Consider the following 19,412-nt stretch of genomic DNA (forward strand, 5'->3'; position numbering starts at 1 on the left):
CCCCGATATATTGGATTATAGACTAAAAAATTCCAGCATAACACCTGGGAGAAGGGTGTTAATTTCATTTCTGATATGAGATAAAATGTAGATAACGTATTGAATTGCACTCCCCTCATCCTCCATATAGGAGATCTATACAGCATAAGGACCCAGAATTTGGAATTCGTAGTACATTATGTGATTAATTGCAAAAATAAGGCCCCCCCCCCCCCCACACCCCCCTTTCCTATATAAAACAATAATAAAGGATGAAGGATGTTATCAATCAATTAATATAGGGCTGGTTTACATGGCCTTTTTCATATAATACCCCAATATTATGGTATCTGTGGAAAAAACAGATGTGACAGTATGGAAATTATATTAATTGTGCTCTGATGGGACAATCTGATGATAATAATGGTTACTATTGAGATCTATTTAATGTATCATCACAACTAATAACAAAATCGACCGACTGAGGAATCTTTACATAGTCCTGAGCATTTCTGAGAACTATCAGGTGGAACGCAGCTTCTATGCTGTCAGACTTTCTGCAGCACATAGCATTTCCGCCGCCTATAGAGAAAGTTTATTCACTGGGCGGGTGGAACGCAGTAGTACTCTGTAGGAAGTGCAGACTTTTCTTGCTGCACACCTCACAATGAATGATGAGGCGGTACTAAGAAGCGTCCCACGTGGGTCGCTACGGACCACATGGTCTGGCCGCCCAATGAACGATCGGGTGGGCGTATAACCGGGAAAACCAAGTGTAGACCTCTTGGCCGCACTCATCCTAATGAATGAGGAGGCGGTAATTAGAAGCGCCCCACGTGGGTCGTTACGGACCACATGGTCTGGCCGCCCAATGAATTTCTGGGTGGGCGTGTAACCGGATAAGCAACGTGGACTTTCCCTGCTGTACTCATCATAATGAATGAGGAGGCGGTACTAAGAAGCGTCCCACATGGGTTGCTATGGACCACATGGTCTGGCCGCCCAATGATCGATTGATACTATCTGTCACAATAACACCGCCCACGGGCGGGAAATTGAAAAACGGAAATGGCAGAGTTGCCTGTGGTTTTGGGGGAGGGGAGCATTACCCTTATATATACACTAATCTAGCACGCGCACCAGACATATGGATTGGATACAGCAGTGAAACGTTGCCATTGCAGGCACTCACTAGCTGCAGAGTCCTCTAGAGTATTGCTGCTGGGGGCGCTTATACTATCTATATTGAATATCAGATGTTGGGGGGTTACAAAACTCCAATAGAACTCTGACTGAACCATATGAGGACTATACAGAATTCCTGATACATGGATTGATATGATGAGGAGGTATGTGCAATTCACTATGGGTCATATGTTAATCAAAGTGTCATAGATGTAACTAAGGAATATTTACCCCTTTTCATTATAGATTGATGGCCCAAATTAATTAAAAATAATTTGATATACTGATATCCCCTGATGAACCCCAAGACGTTGGGGGGAAACGCGTCGGGATCAAGCTGCGATCAAGCTAGTCCTGGCAGGATAAGTACCGGGACCATAGGTCCATCATTCTGATTAGACCCATTAATTTATGTATGTTCTCAGTTGTACAGCCGCACAGGCTAATTTCTAGACTGAGAATTGTAATTTCAAGTATTTACATGAAATTTGGACATAATCCTGTGTATTGAAATTATTATGACATATGACTGAATCTGCACTCCAGCACATTTCCTGGTGGTGGGTTAATAAGATTATTATTAGTATAGTGACAGGGGCAATTAGGGATAGCCGCCGAGGAACGGGGGGCACCCAAAAAATTAAGGTGTGATTGACCTCCGTTGCCAGGTAGGGTTAATATCAGGGAGTATTTAGACCCCCTTAGTTTATCATAACTATATACCTAATTAAATACAACTGGTGGTGTACACCCCTTGCCCACTGACCTATATTAGGATTTCACTGAACTATCACTAATCACGACGTTGATGTTTTTTGATATATCTGGAAATTTTTCCAATCTTGTATTGATTGCTATAGTATTTTAATATAAATATAATAAATGTTATGTTTTAGAGAGTAGCTTAATGGTTTCAAATTGATCCTCTAAATTATTAATTGAAATTGGTTTACGATAATATGGCTGGCTTCCTATCGGGGCCATTAAACACGAATAGGTGGCTTAGTGATGCTGAGGAGGTTTTCTCAGATAAAGCCCTAGAAATCACAACGACTGGCAAACCGAATCTTAAATCAGTATTTTTGGAATTACAAACGGCCTACATTAACAACACAAAATCTTGGTGGGAGGTCCAGTCACTGGAGCATTATATTAAACACAACATTGTACCCAGGGGCCTCAGGGTTAATATTATACCAGCCGAAAGAACCAGAACACCGCAACTCATTAAGAGGTGGGAAGAAGAGTCTTTGGCCTCATCTCTGAGATTCATGAATATACTGTTGGAGGAGGAGAGGTGTACACTGGAAACAACTCAGAAGAATTTACATACAATCAGAGAAGAGGCCCTAAAATTTAAAGGGGACCCTGAGTTTCAGACAAAAGAACTGACATTACAGGCCACCATAGATAAATATCAGCAGAATATAAAAAATCGCAAACATAAGCGGTTTATTAGAGACCTCGAGGATTTCAAACACAAGCGAGCCTTTAATTGTCAGGAAGGGACAGGGGATATTTCATCTTCTGACATTTCTGATACGGTAAACAGACCAAGGGACCCCAGACCAAGGGCTAATAAAAATAGGGGGGAAAGACAGAGAGGGGGTAGAAGACGATGGGAACAATTGGGAAGCAGGGACCATCAGGGACCCCCAGATTATCAGGCTGCGGGAGGATCTGGTCAATCATCAGTACCCTTACCCTCTTATGGACCCTCTTCCTATACCCCCTCAGCTCAACCCCAAGCACCAGCACCGTCCTCTTTTTTAGGGATGCGAGACCCTTATACATTCAGGGAAAGATATCCCAGAAATGTGAGGAAGTGGTAAAAACATCTGCAAAAGAGGGACATCAGATTTATAACTTGTCCACTTACAGGTTATCAAAAACCGAAGAGATGGTACTGAATAGAGGCCTATCTTTTGTACCAACCACGCATTTTGATTCTTTTACCTGGATTAAGGACATTGAACTCTTTCTAAGGAAGCTTAGATGGAGGAGGTTTTTTAGATTGAATGATTTGGCTGAATGCCGTAAATTAGGAATCCCTTTGGAATCATTGGAGGACGTAAGACTTTTGGCGGGTCTGTCGGAAGGTGACAATAATTCAATAGGTGTAGGTCCATTCACTGATTTAAAATTAAAAAGTAAAAAGATGCCACCCGTTACGGACTGTAACAGTTTAGATATCTTTTCAAAATTAGTGGCAGATGAAATTAGGAACATCAAACCAAAAATATCTAACTGTGAACCCAACCTGACACCTTGTGAGAGGGAAGCCCTCTCTAACCTGGAAAAAAATCAATTGATAACCATAAAGCCCTCAGATAAAGGGGGCAACGTTATAATTATGGACACACCAGACTATGTGAAAATGTGTATGAGAATACTAGCGGATAGAGACACCTATGCTGTCCTCACGTCGGACCCCACTAGGGAATTCATGTTAGAACTTGAAAGCATGACATCAAAAGCCCTGGATAAATCCCTGATTTCTAGGGATGAATACAACTTTCTTAACAATCAATTTCCGACTATAGCTACGTTCTATTCTACCCCTAAGGTCCATAAAGGCCTTCACCCCCTTAAGGGACGACCAATTGTTTCGGGTGTAGACGCATTGGGACAGAACCCAGGCATATATCTGGATAAAGTACTTCGCCCCTTTGTCACAACACAACCATCCTATATTAGAGATACCACAGACTTACTGTGTAAACTGGATGGAATACAACTAGATGCCAATACCATTCTGGCATCCATTGATGTGGAGCAGCTGTATAGCTGCATTCCACATGACAAGGGACTAGAGGCGGTACAATTTTATCTGGATGCGAGAGGGAATCAATTCAGGGAACACAACGCATTTGTGATCCAACTTCTCACATTTGTACTTACCCGAAACTATTTCCTTTTCAATAACCGATTCTACCACCAGCTCAGGGGCACCGCGATGGGGAGCCCTTGTGCCCCCATCTATGCCAACATGTTCCTGGGTTGGTGGGAGGATAGGGTGGTCTTTGGGGACAGGGATGTCATATGGGGACCCCAGATTATATTCTGGGGTCGTTACATTGATGACATCCTCGTCCTCTGGACGGGGGATGCAGGAACGTTTCAGGAGTTTGTTACTGAACTTAACATCAATCAGCTAGGCCTAAGATTCACGTATGAGATAGGAGGGGACAGTTTGACCTTTCTTGATACAATAATTTACAAATATGAAGATGGTACTTTGGGCACGAGTGTGTACCGCAAACCAACAGCTACTAATAGTCTTTTAAGGTGGGAGAGTCACCATCCCTTACCACTACTCAAGGGAATACCAAAGGGGCAGTTCCTTCGTGTTAGAAGGAACTGTTCATCCCTAAGTGAGTTTAATAAACAAGCACAGCAATTGGGCGACCGGTTCACAGCAAGAGGTTATCCTTCCCATGTCATTAAAACGGCCTTTAGATCGGCACGAGACACCAACAGGAGAGACCTATTGACCCCACGTGTGAGACCAGCCACTGAATCGATTACAAGACTTATTGGTTCATATGACGACCAGAATCATAGAGTTATCAGTATTCTGAGACGTCATTGGGGTATTCTACAGGCAGACCCTGATCTAAAGGACTTTATCACCTCTTACCCAAGCGTAACCTATAGAAGGGGGAGGACTATTAAAGATATGGTGGTCCACAGCCATTTTGAGCAAAAAAGAGGGGAGGGAACCTGGCTGGATCGTAGACCGATTGGCACATTTAGATGCGGCTCTTGCAGCTATTGCCCATACATTGACCAGACAAAAACCTTTGTTAATCTGACTACAGGCAGAAGATTTTTTATCAATAGTTTTGCCAACTGTCGGACAGAGGGAGTTGTCTATAGATGTACATGCTCGTGCCCATTGAGCTATATTGGCAAGACGAAACGCCAGCTTCGTATAAGGATAGGAGAACACCTGGGTGACATATTACACAGGCGAGATACACCTATTGCCAGACATGTGATACAATGCCACCAGGGAAACCCGAAATCCATCCAGTTTCAGGTTATTGAGGTTATATCGAAATCTCCAAGGAAGGGTAACTGGGATAAAAGAATCCTGCAGCGGGAGGCAAAATGGACCTATCTGCTTGATACACTTAATCCTAGAGGTCTGAATGAAATTCTCAGTTTTGCCAGTTTTATCTAAGAAGGGCCTCTTTTTTCATCCTATCAAAAAAAACCCCGATATATTGGATTATAGACTAAAAAATTCCAGCATAACACCTGGGAGAAGGGTGTTAATTTCATTTCTGATATGAGATAAAATGTAGATAACGTATTGAATTGCACTCCCCTCATCCTCCATATAGGAGATCTATACAGCATAAGGACCCAGAATTTGGAATTCGTAGTACATTATGTGATTAATTGCAAAAATAAGGCCCCCCAACCCCCCCCCCCCCCCCACACCCCCCCTTTCCTATATAAAACAATAATAAAGGATGAAGGATGTTATCAATCAATTAATATAGGGCTGGTTTACATGGCCTTTTTCATATAATACCCCAATATTATGGTATCTGTGGAAAAAACAGATGTGACAGTATGGAAATTATATTAATTGTGCTCTGATGGGACAATCTGATGATAATAATGGTTACTATTGAGATCTATTTAATGTATCATCACAACTAATAACAAAATCGACCGACTGAGGAATCTTTACATAGTCCTGAGCATTTCTGAGAACTATCAGGTGGAACGCAGCTTCTATGCTGTCAGACTTTCTGCAGCACATAGCATTTCCGCCGCCTATAGAGAAAGTTTATTCACTGGGCGGGTGGAACGCAGTAGTACTCTGTAGGAAGTGCAGACTTTTCTTGCTGCACACCTCACAATGAATGATGAGGCGGTACTAAGAAGCGTCCCACGTGGGTCGCTACGGACCACATGGTCTGGCCGCCCAATGAACGATCGGGTGGGCGTATAACCGGGAAAACCAAGTGTAGACCTCTTGGCCGCACTCATCCTAATGAATGAGGAGGCGGTAATTAGAAGCGCCCCACGTGGGTCGTTACGGACCACATGGTCTGGCCGCCCAATGAATTTCTGGGTGGGCGTGTAACCGGATAAGCAACGTGGACTTTCCCTGCTGTACTCATCATAATGAATGAGGAGGCGGTACTAAGAAGCGTCCCACATGGGTTGCTATGGACCACATGGTCTGGCCGCCCAATGATCGATTGATACTATCTGTCACAATAACACCGCCCACGGGCGGGAAATTGAAAAACGGAAATGGCAGAGTTGCCTGTGGTTTTGGGGGAGGGGAGCATTACCCTTATATATACACTAATCTAGCACGCGCACCAGACATATGGATTGGATACAGCAGTGAAACGTTGCCATTGCAGGCACTCACTAGCTGCAGAGTCCTCTAGAGTATTGCTGCTGGGGGCGCTTATACTATCTATATTGAATATCAGATGTTGGGGGGTTACAAAACTCCAATAGAACTCTGACTGAACCATATGAGGACTATACAGAATTCCTGATACATGGATTGATATGATGAGGAGGTATGTGCAATTCACTATGGGTCATATGTTAATCAAAGTGTCATAGATGTAACTAAGGAATATTTACCCCTTTTCATTATAGATTGATGGCCCAAATTAATTAAAAATAATTTGATATACTGATATCCCCTGATGAACCCCAAGACGTTGGGGGGAAACGCGTCGGGATCAAGCTGCGATCAAGCTAGTCCTGGCAGGATAAGTACCGGGACCATAGGTCCATCATTCTGATTAGACCCATTAATTTATGTATGTTCTCAGTTGTACAGCCGCACAGGCTAATTTCTAGACTGAGAATTGTAATTTCAAGTATTTACATGAAATTTGGACATAATCCTGTGTATTGAAATTATTATGACATATGACTGAATCTGCACTCCAGCACATTTCCTGGTGGTGGGTTAATAAGATTATTATTAGTATAGTGACAGGGGCAATTAGGGATAGCCGCCGAGGAACGGGGGGCACCCAAAAAATTAAGGTGTGATTGACCTCCGTTGCCAGGTAGGGTTAATATCAGGGAGTATTTAGACCCCCTTAGTTTATCATAACTATATACCTAATTAAATACAACTGGTGGTGTACACCCCTTGCCCACTGACCTATATTAGGATTTCACTGAACTATCACTAATCACGACGTTGATGTTTTTTGATATATCTGGAAATTTTTCCAATCTTGTATTGATTGCTATAGTATTTTAATATAAATATAATAAATGTTATGTTTTAGAGAGTAGCTTAATGGTTTCAAATTGTTTAGAAAAGGCCATTCAAATATTTGGGTGAGATTCACAAGAAGTGGACTGCTGCTGGAGTCAGTGCTTCAAGAGCCACCACATACATGGACATGGACTACAAGTGTCTCATTCCTTCTGTCAAGCCACTTATGACCAATAGACAATGCCAGAAGCGTCTTACCTGGGCCAAGGAGAAAAAGAACTGTACTGTCACTCAGTGGTCCAAGGTGTTGTTTTCAGATGAAAGTAAATTTTGTATTTCCTTTGGAAATCAAGGTCACAGAGTCTGGAGGGAGAGTGGAGAGGCACACAATCCAAGCTGCTTGAGGCCTAGTGTGAAGTTTCCACTATCAGTGATGGTTTGGGGAGCCTTGTCATCTGCTGGTGTAGGTCCACTGTGTTTTATCAAGACCAAAGTCAGCGCAGCCTTCTACCAGGAAATTTTGAGCATTTGATGCTTCCCTCTGCCGATAAGCACTTGGCCCCTTTCCACACTGCCAAAGTATCAATACCTGGTTTAATAACCACAGTATCACTGTGCTTGATTGGCCAGCAAATGTGCCTGACCAAAACCCCATAGAGAATTTATGAGGTATTGTCAAGTGGAAGATGAGAGACACCAGACTCAACAATGCAGATGAGCTAAAGGCTGCTGTCAAAGCATCCTGGGCTTCCATAACACCTCAGCAGTGCCACAGGCTGATCGCCTCTATGCCACTCTAAATTGATGCAGTAATTCATGCAAAAGGAGCCCCGACCAAGTATTGAGTGCATTTACTGTATAGATTTTTCAGTTGGCCAACATTTCTGAGTGCAACATCATTATTTTCAGTTGGTCTTATATAATATTCTAATTTTCTGAGATAATGGCTTTTGGGTTTTCATTAGCTGTAAGCTATAATCATCAACATTAACAGCAATAGACACTTTAAAGAGATCACTCTGTTTGTAATGACTCTATATACTATATGCATTTCACTTTTTGTACTGAATTACTGAAATAAATTAACTTATTGATGATATTCTAATTTATTGAGAAGCACTTGTATTTTCATCCTAGGTTCTATCTTTTAATGGCCATAGTGTGAACGCACACCTAAATATTGCACTTAAACCAGCAACCAGAATCCCAGTGGTTTGACTCCAATTGTTCAGACATTTATCAATTGTAAAAATAAACAATCTAATATATAAAGCTGAGTGTATGTATGTATGTATGTGTGTATGTCCGCTAAAGGAATCCACACCGTCGCATTTACAATCACGAAATTTTGCACAGACATGCCATGTGACTCAGGGAATGTCGTAGACTATGTTTTGATAAGAATATTTAACCCCACATTTTACAGTTACTCTCCAAAAAACATGCCTCCATTAAAATAAATGGACCTGGAACTACTGTTTTTAATTGCAGCTGTGATTAGTTGCTATACAAACAAAAGACATTGTTAGTATAAGAAGCCTATGTGTGAGGTAATAAGATATCGGTGGGGAGACGGATAGAGAGAGAAAGAGACAGAGAGAGACAGACAGAAACCGAGTAAGAGGCACACAAGGAAAGAAACAGACAGAGATAAACGGGGAAAGACAGACGGGGAAAGACAGACGGGGAAAGACACAGACCTGGAAAGAGACAGACCTGGAAAAAGACAGACCTGGAAAAAGACAGACCTGTAAAGAGACAGACCTGGAAAGAGACAGACCTGAAAGAGACAGTTGGGGAAAGAAACAGAGAAATAGAGACAGAGACAGACCTTGAAAGAGACAGACCTGGAAAGAGACAGATGGGGAAAGAAACAGAGACATAGAGACAGACAAAGAAAGAGACAGACAGAGACAGGCAGACTTTGAAAGAGACAGACTTTGAAAGAGACAGACCTGAAAAGAGACAGACGGGGAAAGAGACAGACGGGGAAAGAGACAGACGGGGAAAGAGACAGATCTAGAAAGAAACAGACCTGAAAAGAGACAGACAGAGAGACAGACAAAAACAGACAAGGAAAGAGATAGACGGGGAAAGAGACAGATGGGGAAAGAGACAGACCTTGAAAGACACAGACCTTGAAAGAGACAGACCTGGAAAAAGACAGACCTGGAAAGATACAGACAGAGACAGACAGGGAAAGAGACAGATGGGGAAAGAGACAGACCTAAAAGAGACAGTTGGGGAAAGAAACAGAGAAATAGAGACAGACAGAGACAGGCAGACAGGGAAAGAGACAGACCTTGAAAGAGACAGACCTGGAAAGAGACAGATGGGAAAAGAAACAGAGATATAGAGACAGACAAAGAAAGAGACAGACAGAGACAGGCAGACTTTGAAAGAGACAGACTTTGAAAGAGACAGACCTGAAAAGAGACAGACGGGGAAAGAGACAGACATTGAAAGAGACAGATGGGGAAAGAGACAGATCTAGAAAGAAACAGACCTGGAGAGAGACAGAGAGAGAGACAGACAAAAACAGACAAGGAAAGAGATAGACGGGGAAAGAGACAGATGGGGAAAGAGACAGACCTTGAAAGAGACAGACCTTGAAAGAGACAGACCTTGAAAGAGACAGACCTGGAAAGAGACAGACTGGCAAAGAGACAGACTGGCAAAGAGACAGACGGGGAAAGAGACAGACGGGCAAAGAGACAGACGAGAAAGAGACAGACCTTGAAAGAGACAGACCTGGAAAGAGACAGACCTGGAAAGATACAGACAGAGACAGATCTGGAAAAGAGACAGACCTGGAAAGGGACAGACGAGGAAAGAGACAGACCTGGAAAGAGACAGACCTGGAAAGAGACAGACCTGAAAAGAGACAGACCTGGAAAGAGACAGACGGGGAAAGAGACAGACCTGGAAAGAGACAGATGGGATAAGAGACAGATAGAGAGACAGACAAAGACAGACAGGGAAAGTGACTGACAGGGAAAGTGACAGGCGGGGAAAGAGACAGACCTGGAAAGAGACAGATCTGGGAAGAGACAGATGGGGAAAGAGACAGATGGGGAAAGAGACAGACAGGGAAAGAGACAGACGGGGCAAGAGAGAGACAGACAGACACAGACATAGAGACAGACACAGATATAGAGAGAGACAGACACAGAGATAGAGACAGATAGACTGATACAAAGACAGACAGAGATAGAAATAAACAGACAGAGACATAGACACAGACAGACAAGGAAAGAGACAGACAGCAACACACAGACAGAGACTGGGAGAGAGACAGAGAAACAGTTACTATCCCGGGCAACGCCCGGGTACTACAGCTAGTCTAATATATAAAGCTGAGTGTATGTATGTGTGTGTGTATGTATGTATGTCCGCTAAAATAATCTGCACTGTCGCATTTCCAATCACAAACTTTTGCACAGACGCCTCATGTGACCCAGGAAACGTCGTAGACTATGTTTTGCCAGGAAAATTTAACCCCGCGCTTTACTGTTACTCTCCAAAAAAACCTGCTTCCATTAAAGTGAATGGAGCCTGGAACTACAGGTTATTAATAGCAGCTGCGATTGGTTGCTATAGGAACAAAGGACATTGTTAGTATAAGAAGCTTATGTGTGAGGTAATATGATGTTGGTGGGAAGACGGATAGAGAGAGAGACAGACAGAGAGAGAGACAGACAGAGACAGACAGGGAAAGAGACAGAGAGATAGAGACAAACAGAGAGACAGACAGAGACAGACGAGGAAAGAGAGACAGAGACAGACAGACAGACGGGGAAAGAGACGGACAGGGATAGAGACAGACGGAGAAAGAGACAGACCTAGAAAGAGACAGATGGGGAAGAGACAGACAGAGACAGGCAGACAGGGAAAGAGACAGACAGAGAGACAAACAAAGACAGATGGGGAGAGAGACAGACCTTGATAGAGACAGACAGGGAAAGAGACAAAGAAATAGAGACAGACAAGGAAAGAGGCAGACAGAGACAGGCAGAAAGAGAAAGCGACAGACAGGAAAAGACACAGACAAAGAGATGGACAAACACAAACAGGGAAAGAGACAGAAAAAGAGACAGGGAGACAGACCTGGAAAGAGACAGATTGGGAAAGAAATAGAGAGATAGAGACAGACAAAGAAAGAGACAGAGACTGGCAGACAGGGAAAGAGACAGACCTTGAAAAAGACAGACATGGAAAGAGACAGACGGGGAAATAGACAGACGGGAAAAGAGACAGATGGGAAAAGAGACAGACAGAGATAGACAGACGGGGAAAGAGACAGACCTTGAAAGAGACAGACCTGGAAAGAGACAGACCTGGAAAGAGACAGACAGGGAAAGAGACCATCCTGAAAAGAGACAGACGGGGAATGAGACAGACGGGGAATGAGACAGACGGGGAATGAGACAGACCTGGAAAGAGACAGACGGGGCAAGAGACAGACGAGGCAAGAGACATACGGGGAAGGAGACAGATGGGGAAAGAGAGAGACTGACAGACACAGAGATAGAGAGATAGACAGACAGAGACACAGAGACACAGAGATAGAGACAGAAAGACTGATACAAAGACGGAGAGATAAAAACAGACAGACAGAGACATAGACACAGACAGACAATTAAAGAGACAGAGTGACTGTTACGAACCGGCGCCGCCATAGCCGCAAGCAGTCTGCTGCGGTTCCTGTTGCGCCCAGGCGCCGGCTGCCGTTCTTGGCCGTGCCTCGGGTCGTCCAGTTAGCTGTTCCCTCCACCACGTCTAAGTGTGGAGAGGCGGCTAGTGCGCATGCGTGCGCAGATTTACCCCAGCCAGAGTCTAAGCCCGGTGTTTTGCCTAGTGAGCATGCTCAGCCTGTTTGTTTTATGTCTGAGACTAAGTCCTCAGTTCAGCCTACTGAGCATGCTCCCACAATTAACCCTAACAGCCTCTTTGCACAGGTACTTGGACTTCGTGCTGTGTCTAAGTTCTGGGATGTGCCTACTGAGCATGCTCAAACTGATAGTCTGCTTTCTAAGCCTGTTGCTCAGGCTACTGAGCATGCTCAGGCACTTAGTGCATCAGAGGCTAGGTCCGGTAAGGACCTCACTGAGCATGTCCGTGAGGTGGCAGGCCCTGATAGGGCAGAGGGTGTCAGATGTCCTGATGATGTGGCAACTCCGGACTGACTCGCAGAGGCCCGCCCCTATGATCTGGCACCTCACCATTGGTCGTCAGACGATGACTGGTGAAGTGTTTGGGGTGTGGCTGCCATGAGGTCATCAATGACGTGGCGGTTCCGGATAGGTCGCGTGTGACGTCACTGATGACATGGCACTCTGCTATTGGACCTTGGTGGTTCCACCCTGGGTTTGGGACGGACCCAGGTTATAAAAGGGGCTGGAGACAACATGGAGGTGCGCAGTCTTCATTTAGAGTTTTTGGTGGCATAAGCCTTGTTGGAAGCGGTAGGTAGGGCTAGGCGAACGGTGCCTGTCACGCCAAGATTCGTGGCTCAGCACATGAGGGTCAGGCGCCGTGCTTCCTTGCTACCATTCCTGTTGTGCTAGAGCAGTCCAGTGGCGTTAACTGGGCTGCGGCTGCTGCATCACCTGTTCAGTTGTGCCTACTACGCACATGGACAGAATACCTGTTGCGTCACCTGTCCGAGAGTGCCCTCTACGCACACGGACAGTGTACCTGCTGCGCCACCTGTCCGGTTGTGCCCTCTACGCGCACGGACAGCGCACCCCAGAACCCCTGTGAAGTTAACAGGGTGTTCCTGGATTGGGTGTGTGAACCCTATTATCATCCTCGGCTTCCCAGTGAAATGCTACTGGTGTGACTACCTGGTCTGACGTGTCCTTTACACACGTGGCCAGTCGAGTGGTGGCCAGAAACGCTAATCAGAGGACCGCTCGGCCTGACGTGTCTTACACATGTGGCCGACAGGGTGCTGTCTCAGCGGTCTTCTCGGTCAACGCTAACTGGTTACCATCCGGCCTGACGTGTTGTTACACACGTGGTCGGAGTAGCGTCCGCTCCACCGAAACGCTAACTGGGTTGTCGTCCGGTCTGACGTGTCCCTACACACGTGACCGGTTCCTTGAGTTATCTCAGAGCCATCCAGCTCTATAGTCTCCGCCTAACCCACAGGGTGCCAGCAGCTCCATTACCATCTGGAGCATGGCGGGCCCCGACTGGCGATTGGGATATATACCCCTGGTCCTAATCTGCCGGTTCCCCCGTAACAGAGACAGGCAGCGACACACAGACAGAGACTGGCAGAGAGACAGAAAGACAGTTATTATCCCGGGCAACACCCGGGTAATGCAGCTACTATTTTATAAATGTCCTTTATGGCACAGCCCCTTTAATGTATACTTTACTAGACGAGCAGAGTCTGAGAACTCCTGCATGCAACAGGCTGATAATGATTTTAAAGGGAACCTGTCATATGTAAAAATGCTACTAACCTGCAGATATTGGGTTAATCTGAAGGTTAATAGAGTTTTTATCCTGTCCGGCATCTGCACATTATATCCTCCGGCTGAGAGGAAATTAACTTTATTCTTCCCAGCAGCGTTACAGTTTCAGTCACGAGGATGGTGCCGGTGCAGGTTCAGTCAGCGTTCTGTATCTGGAGAGTGGCAGCCATGCAATATTCAAACTTTATTAACCTGCAGATTAAGCTTATATCTGCAAGTTAATAGCGTTTTTGCAGGTGACCGATTCTCTTTAACCATAGAGCAATGTGAAAACAATTCTGATAATTTATATGTATATTAATGTTTATGTAACTATTAAGAAAGGGCTCGACGATTTCCTCAGTACACACAACATTGTCAGTTATAAATGATTTTGTGATAAAATTTATAATTGATGGAGGAAGTTTGCACTAGATGGACCTAGGTCTTATTTCAACCTTAGTAACTATATGTAACTATATACTATAGTGGCACGCTAGGTATGGGGAAGTACCCAGCAAGCATCAAAAGGGAAGGGAATGGAGACCCTGTGTCTAGGGAATGGGGAGATGGTGACCCCTGACAAAGTGTACTGCTGGTCCTTGGCTTGCCTCACTTCCCTCAACATCTTAGATAGGTTCCGCACCTATGCGCAGGATACCTGGACCTAGTTTGACCTTGATCTGGGCTCTAGGTAGGGAACGGATGGGATGAGCTCTTGGTCAATCCCAGTAAGAGCTAAAGGACACACAGGGATAACAAACAAGTGAAAATAACAATTAACTTATCTTCAAGAAGATTGAATGAGAGGGACTGCAACACGCAACAAAGTTACTCCATATGAATGCAAGCTGACTGCTTTCATTCAGGATCTGTAGGGAGTTAGAGCCATCACCAGAACAGACTAGAAGGGCATGAGAGAATTTAAGGACGCAAAGAGAAGTGCTGATGAAAACAGCTGAAAGGGTGAGGAACTCTGCAGGGTTTTAAAGGGAAAGAGATAAACCCCAGGCAGAGGAGATACATAAGATACCATATGCACCAAGCAGGAATAATAGACGATCATGGAGCAGAATGCGCAGCCAAACGCTGCGACCTTCTATAGCTGAACACCACAGGATGGTCTGTTACCTGTGACACATCCATGACATATAGGTTTTAGAGATGGGAGAATAGTGAAATATTCAGATCGGGATTCTTCTTGCCAAAGAATTTCTATTAGTTGTACTGAATAACGAACCTAATGCAAGTCAATGGGAAATGCAAATAATTTTCCAAAGGATCTAAAAAGTTGGTCTTGAAGGGCTCTAAAAATGCTGCAATGGATGGAAAAGTGCTGAAACTGAATGGGAACAACATGGGGAAGATGCCTGAATGTATTTCTGATTCACAGTTGGTTTCTGGGAGTAATGTTGTCACAGTATTATGGGGATTAAAGCAGGAGAATTATACTTACTGAGTTTCCCCGTGGCTGTCACATTGCTTTCTGGTCCGATCATTAAAGCTCATGAATATGCACTTTTTCCCCTGCCCACCCTCTGTAACAGTGTCTGTGATTGGTTGCAGTCCTGCTTCCTCGCCCACACTCTGTGACAGTGTCTGTGATTGCATTCACCCTATGGGTCCCTGAAGTGGAGTGTAAAAATAAATAAATAATTGGAAAAAATGACACAGGGTTCTTCGTATTTTCATACTCAGCACAGATAAAGCATACAGCTACAGGCTGCTGACCCCAGCTGTTTGTGTTATCTTGGCTGTGTATCAAAATATGAGGGACGCTATGCGTTTTTTTATCTATTTAAATAAGATTTTTAAAAACATTGGGCGATCCTCCCCCCCCAATTTTGATACCCAGTCATGATAAAGTGGACAGCTGGAGGCTGCGGAGGCCCATGTGTATTGGACCCTCTCCAGCCTAAAAATAACAGCCCACAGATGCCCCAGAATTGTCGTATCCATTAAATGCACCAATTCAGTCGCTTTACCTGACTCACCTCGATTTGCCTGGTGCGGTGGCAATCGGTTTAATATAAGGGGTTAATGACAGCTGTGATATGTCAAAATATCACAGCTGCCATCAAGTCTGAGGATAGTAATGGGGAGGGGTCTATGAGACCCCCCCATTACTAACTCTGTAGGTCAAAAGAAATAAACACAAAACACAGAGGCTGAAAATTAGGCTCTAAACATGTGGGAAAAAGACTGAAAACTCAAGAGGCAAATACCAAAATGCTATTGTATATTCTAGGAAGTCTTGATGAAACAATCCCTTTAACCTTTGACTATAATTAGAAGTTTATATTTTATACTGCAATGTATCAATATGGTGGATATAAAATTGTATGTGTCAAATTACTGTTCAATGTCAAAAGTAAGTCACCTGTGGCTTTTTCGTGCTGTAAATAGGTAGTCTGTACAACTATTGGAAATATGAGTGTTTACTATTTTGGTAGTAATGCAATACTGTCTAATGTGATGTATTGTATTTAACAGATCTTTACATTTATTCTCCATACAATGGTCAGAGGCTTCATCCACTCGGCTTGTGGGGGACTATATGCTGCAGTGTAAGTAGGCTTTGGCATGTAATCCTTATGTGTAGATGTAAAAATGTAACAGATCTTAACTTTTATTTATTTATTTTTATATATCTTTTTCATTTCTTTTCTATATAAATAAAAGAGAATGTAAAATATTTTACATTGCTATCTAGTGGCTGCCTTTGCTATCACAAAAAATGATGTAGGTTTCAAAATGATTAATGGGAAAGAGAATAGTTAATTCTGTAGGAAGAATAGTGATAGTGACTGAGAAAACACTGTGTGCAGAATTATTAGGCAAGTTGTATTTTAGAGGATTTTTTTTTATTATTGATCAGCAACTATGTTCTCAATCAACCCAAAAGACTCAGAAATATCAAATCTTAATATTTTTGGAAGTTGGAGTGGTTTTTTTAGATTTGGTTATCTTAGGAGGATATCTGTTTGTCCAGGTAACTATTACTGTGCAGACTTATTAGGCAACTTAATAAAAACCAAATATATTCTCATCTCAGTTGTTTATTTTCACAAGGTAAACCAATATAACTGCACAAAGTTTAGAAATAAACATTTCTGACATGCAAAAACAAAACCCCAAAAAATTAGTGACCAATATAGCCACCTTCCTTTATGATGACACTCAACAGCCGACCATCCATAGATTATGTCAGTTGCTTGATCTGTTTACGATCAACATTGCGTGCAGCAGCCACCACAGCCTCCCAAACACTGTTCCGAGGTGTACTGTTTTCCCTCCCTGTAGATCTTACATTTTATGAGGGACCACAGGTTCTCTATGGGGTTCAGATCAGGTGAACAAGGGGGCCATGTCATTATTTTTTCATCTTTTAGACCTTTACTGGCCAGCCACGCTGTGGAGTAGTTGGATGCATGTGATGGAGCATTGTCCTGCATGAAAATCATGTTTATTTTAACGATACCGACTTCTTCCTGTACCACAGCTTGAAGAAGTTGTCTTCCAGAAATTGGCAGTAGGTCTGGGAGTTGAGGTTGTCCTTGAAACGTGTGTGTTTTATGCTTCTTCTTTTGTAACACAGGCGCGCCCAGTTTTTCCTTTTGTAACATAGTCGTTACTTCTTTTGTAACACAGACGTTACATACTAGCTACAAGTATTTTTCCTTGTCTGTTTTTACAGCCCTGAGTATCCAGGTGATATATCGGTGTTTTGGGTGCCCCGGGACGCCCTCAGAAGTGGGGGTGACTGAGTTTCATGTTTAACCTCTCGTCACCCTCTGGTTTCTAAATCTTCTTTTCCTCACACACTTGAAATTTGTGTTCCAAATGAATTTATTATTCTCTTTTATCTGGTATTGGGGTCATGGGTACCCCAAAATCAGTGAAAAGATTCTAATATTGCATTTAGTTTGTGTTCACCATTTGGGGTGTCTATGTGAAACTGGGTCACCCATTGGGGTACCCAAATTTAAAAGCTACGCATTACCTTTTTGGATTTATTCTCTTTTATCTGGTATTGGGGTACCCCATTTGTTCCACCTGAATGTCCTGGTGACATATCTGTCTCTGGCACACCCATTGGGGTACCCAAATTTAAAAGCTACGCATTAGCTTTTTGGATTTATCCTCTTTTATCTGGTATTGGGGTGCCATATCTTTTGCACCTGAATGTCCTGGTGACATGTCTGTCTTTGGCACATCATGGGGTACCCCAAAATTAGTGAAAAGATTCTAAAAATATTCTAATATTGCATTTACTTTGTGTTCACCATTTGGGGTGTCTATGTGAAACTGGGTCACCCATTGGGGTACCCAAATTTAAAAGCTACGCATTAGCTTTTTGGATTTATCCTCTTTTATCTGGTATTGGGGTGCCATATCTTTTGCACCTGAATGTTCTGGTGACATGTCTGTCTTTGGCACATCATGGGGTACCCCAAAATTAGTGAAAAGATTCTAAAAATATTCTAATATTGCATTTACTTTGTGTTCACCATTTGGGGTGTCTATGTGAAACTGGGTCACCCATTGGGGTACCCAAATTTAAAAGCTGCGCATTAGCTTTTTGGATTTATCCTCTTTTATCTGGTATTGGGGTGCCACATCTTTTGCACCTGAATGTCCTGGTGACATGTCTTTCTTTGCAGTGCCCTGGGATACCCCATAATCAGTGAAAAGATTCTAATATTGCATACATTCAGAGCAGAAATGAATGTGTCACATGGATTTATGTCTTTGTACATCAATTAAGAAGCCCTAATTTTTGAGTGGTGCCCTGACTTTCTAGCTTCCATGGCTTCGGCGCTAAAAGGGGATGAAAGACCTGTGCAGGTTTCGTATGAGTCAGAGGTCTGATCGACAACCAACAAAGATGTTTGTAGAGGGGGCTTTGGGCTTCCTGGGGACACTGTGACCCACTTTCTCTAGCACTTACCATCAGAAAAGGCAATCTGGGCCCCAGAGTGCATATTTATTTTAGGATGTGGCCCCTGAAGTCTGCACCCAGAAGAGCACATCCGATAATAAATGTAAACTGTGGGTAGTCAATAATAATATGCTTACATAACAAAATTACACCATAAAAATAACAAGAAAATAACTGAAAAAAGATTTATTAATATCCTTACTATAATATTAACACACAGCTCTATGTTTGCACCAGCCAGTCCACCTGTGCTTTATCTTGCATATACACAACTGACTGTGTATTTTCACTTAATTTTTTTATTTTGAGCTGTATATTGAAGAGTGAACCGATGGTGATATGGACATACATCTGCTATAGTGAAAGTTTAAAAATGAATAGTAGATGGCAACATTACCTGCTCTCCCTGCATTGTTGGGAGGGGGAGAGGGGCTAAGAGTTTGTACATTGAACCTTGTGTGTGAAAAGACAATGAATCTTAATTGCTTGTTTAGGGGGAAGTTTTGAGTTCAGCACAATGAATGAAAAGTCTTTTTTTAAGAACTGAAAAAACACAAATAGCTTATGAGCAGGGGGGACAGTGAGCTTTTCATTACGTTTGACTATTAAAGAATACAACAGC

General features: G+C 43.2%; 1 protein-coding gene across 1 annotated transcript in view; it reads left to right on the top strand.

Moving 5' to 3' along the window:
• SLC43A1 (solute carrier family 43 member 1) overlaps window positions 1-19,412 on the top strand; it is a 255,398-nt gene that overhangs the window by 224,598 nt on the left and 11,388 nt on the right. Inside the window, exon 13 of the mRNA XM_075349143.1 lies at window positions 16,342-16,415. Coding sequence (XP_075205258.1) covers window positions 16,342-16,415 — 74 coding nt within the window. The remainder of the gene's footprint in view (window positions 1-16,341; window positions 16,416-19,412) is intronic.

The sequence above is a fragment of the Anomaloglossus baeobatrachus genome, chromosome 5 (genome assembly GCF_048569485.1).
Source record: "Anomaloglossus baeobatrachus isolate aAnoBae1 chromosome 5, aAnoBae1.hap1, whole genome shotgun sequence".
In the NCBI taxonomy this organism is placed as follows: domain Eukaryota; kingdom Metazoa; phylum Chordata; class Amphibia; order Anura; family Aromobatidae; genus Anomaloglossus; species Anomaloglossus baeobatrachus.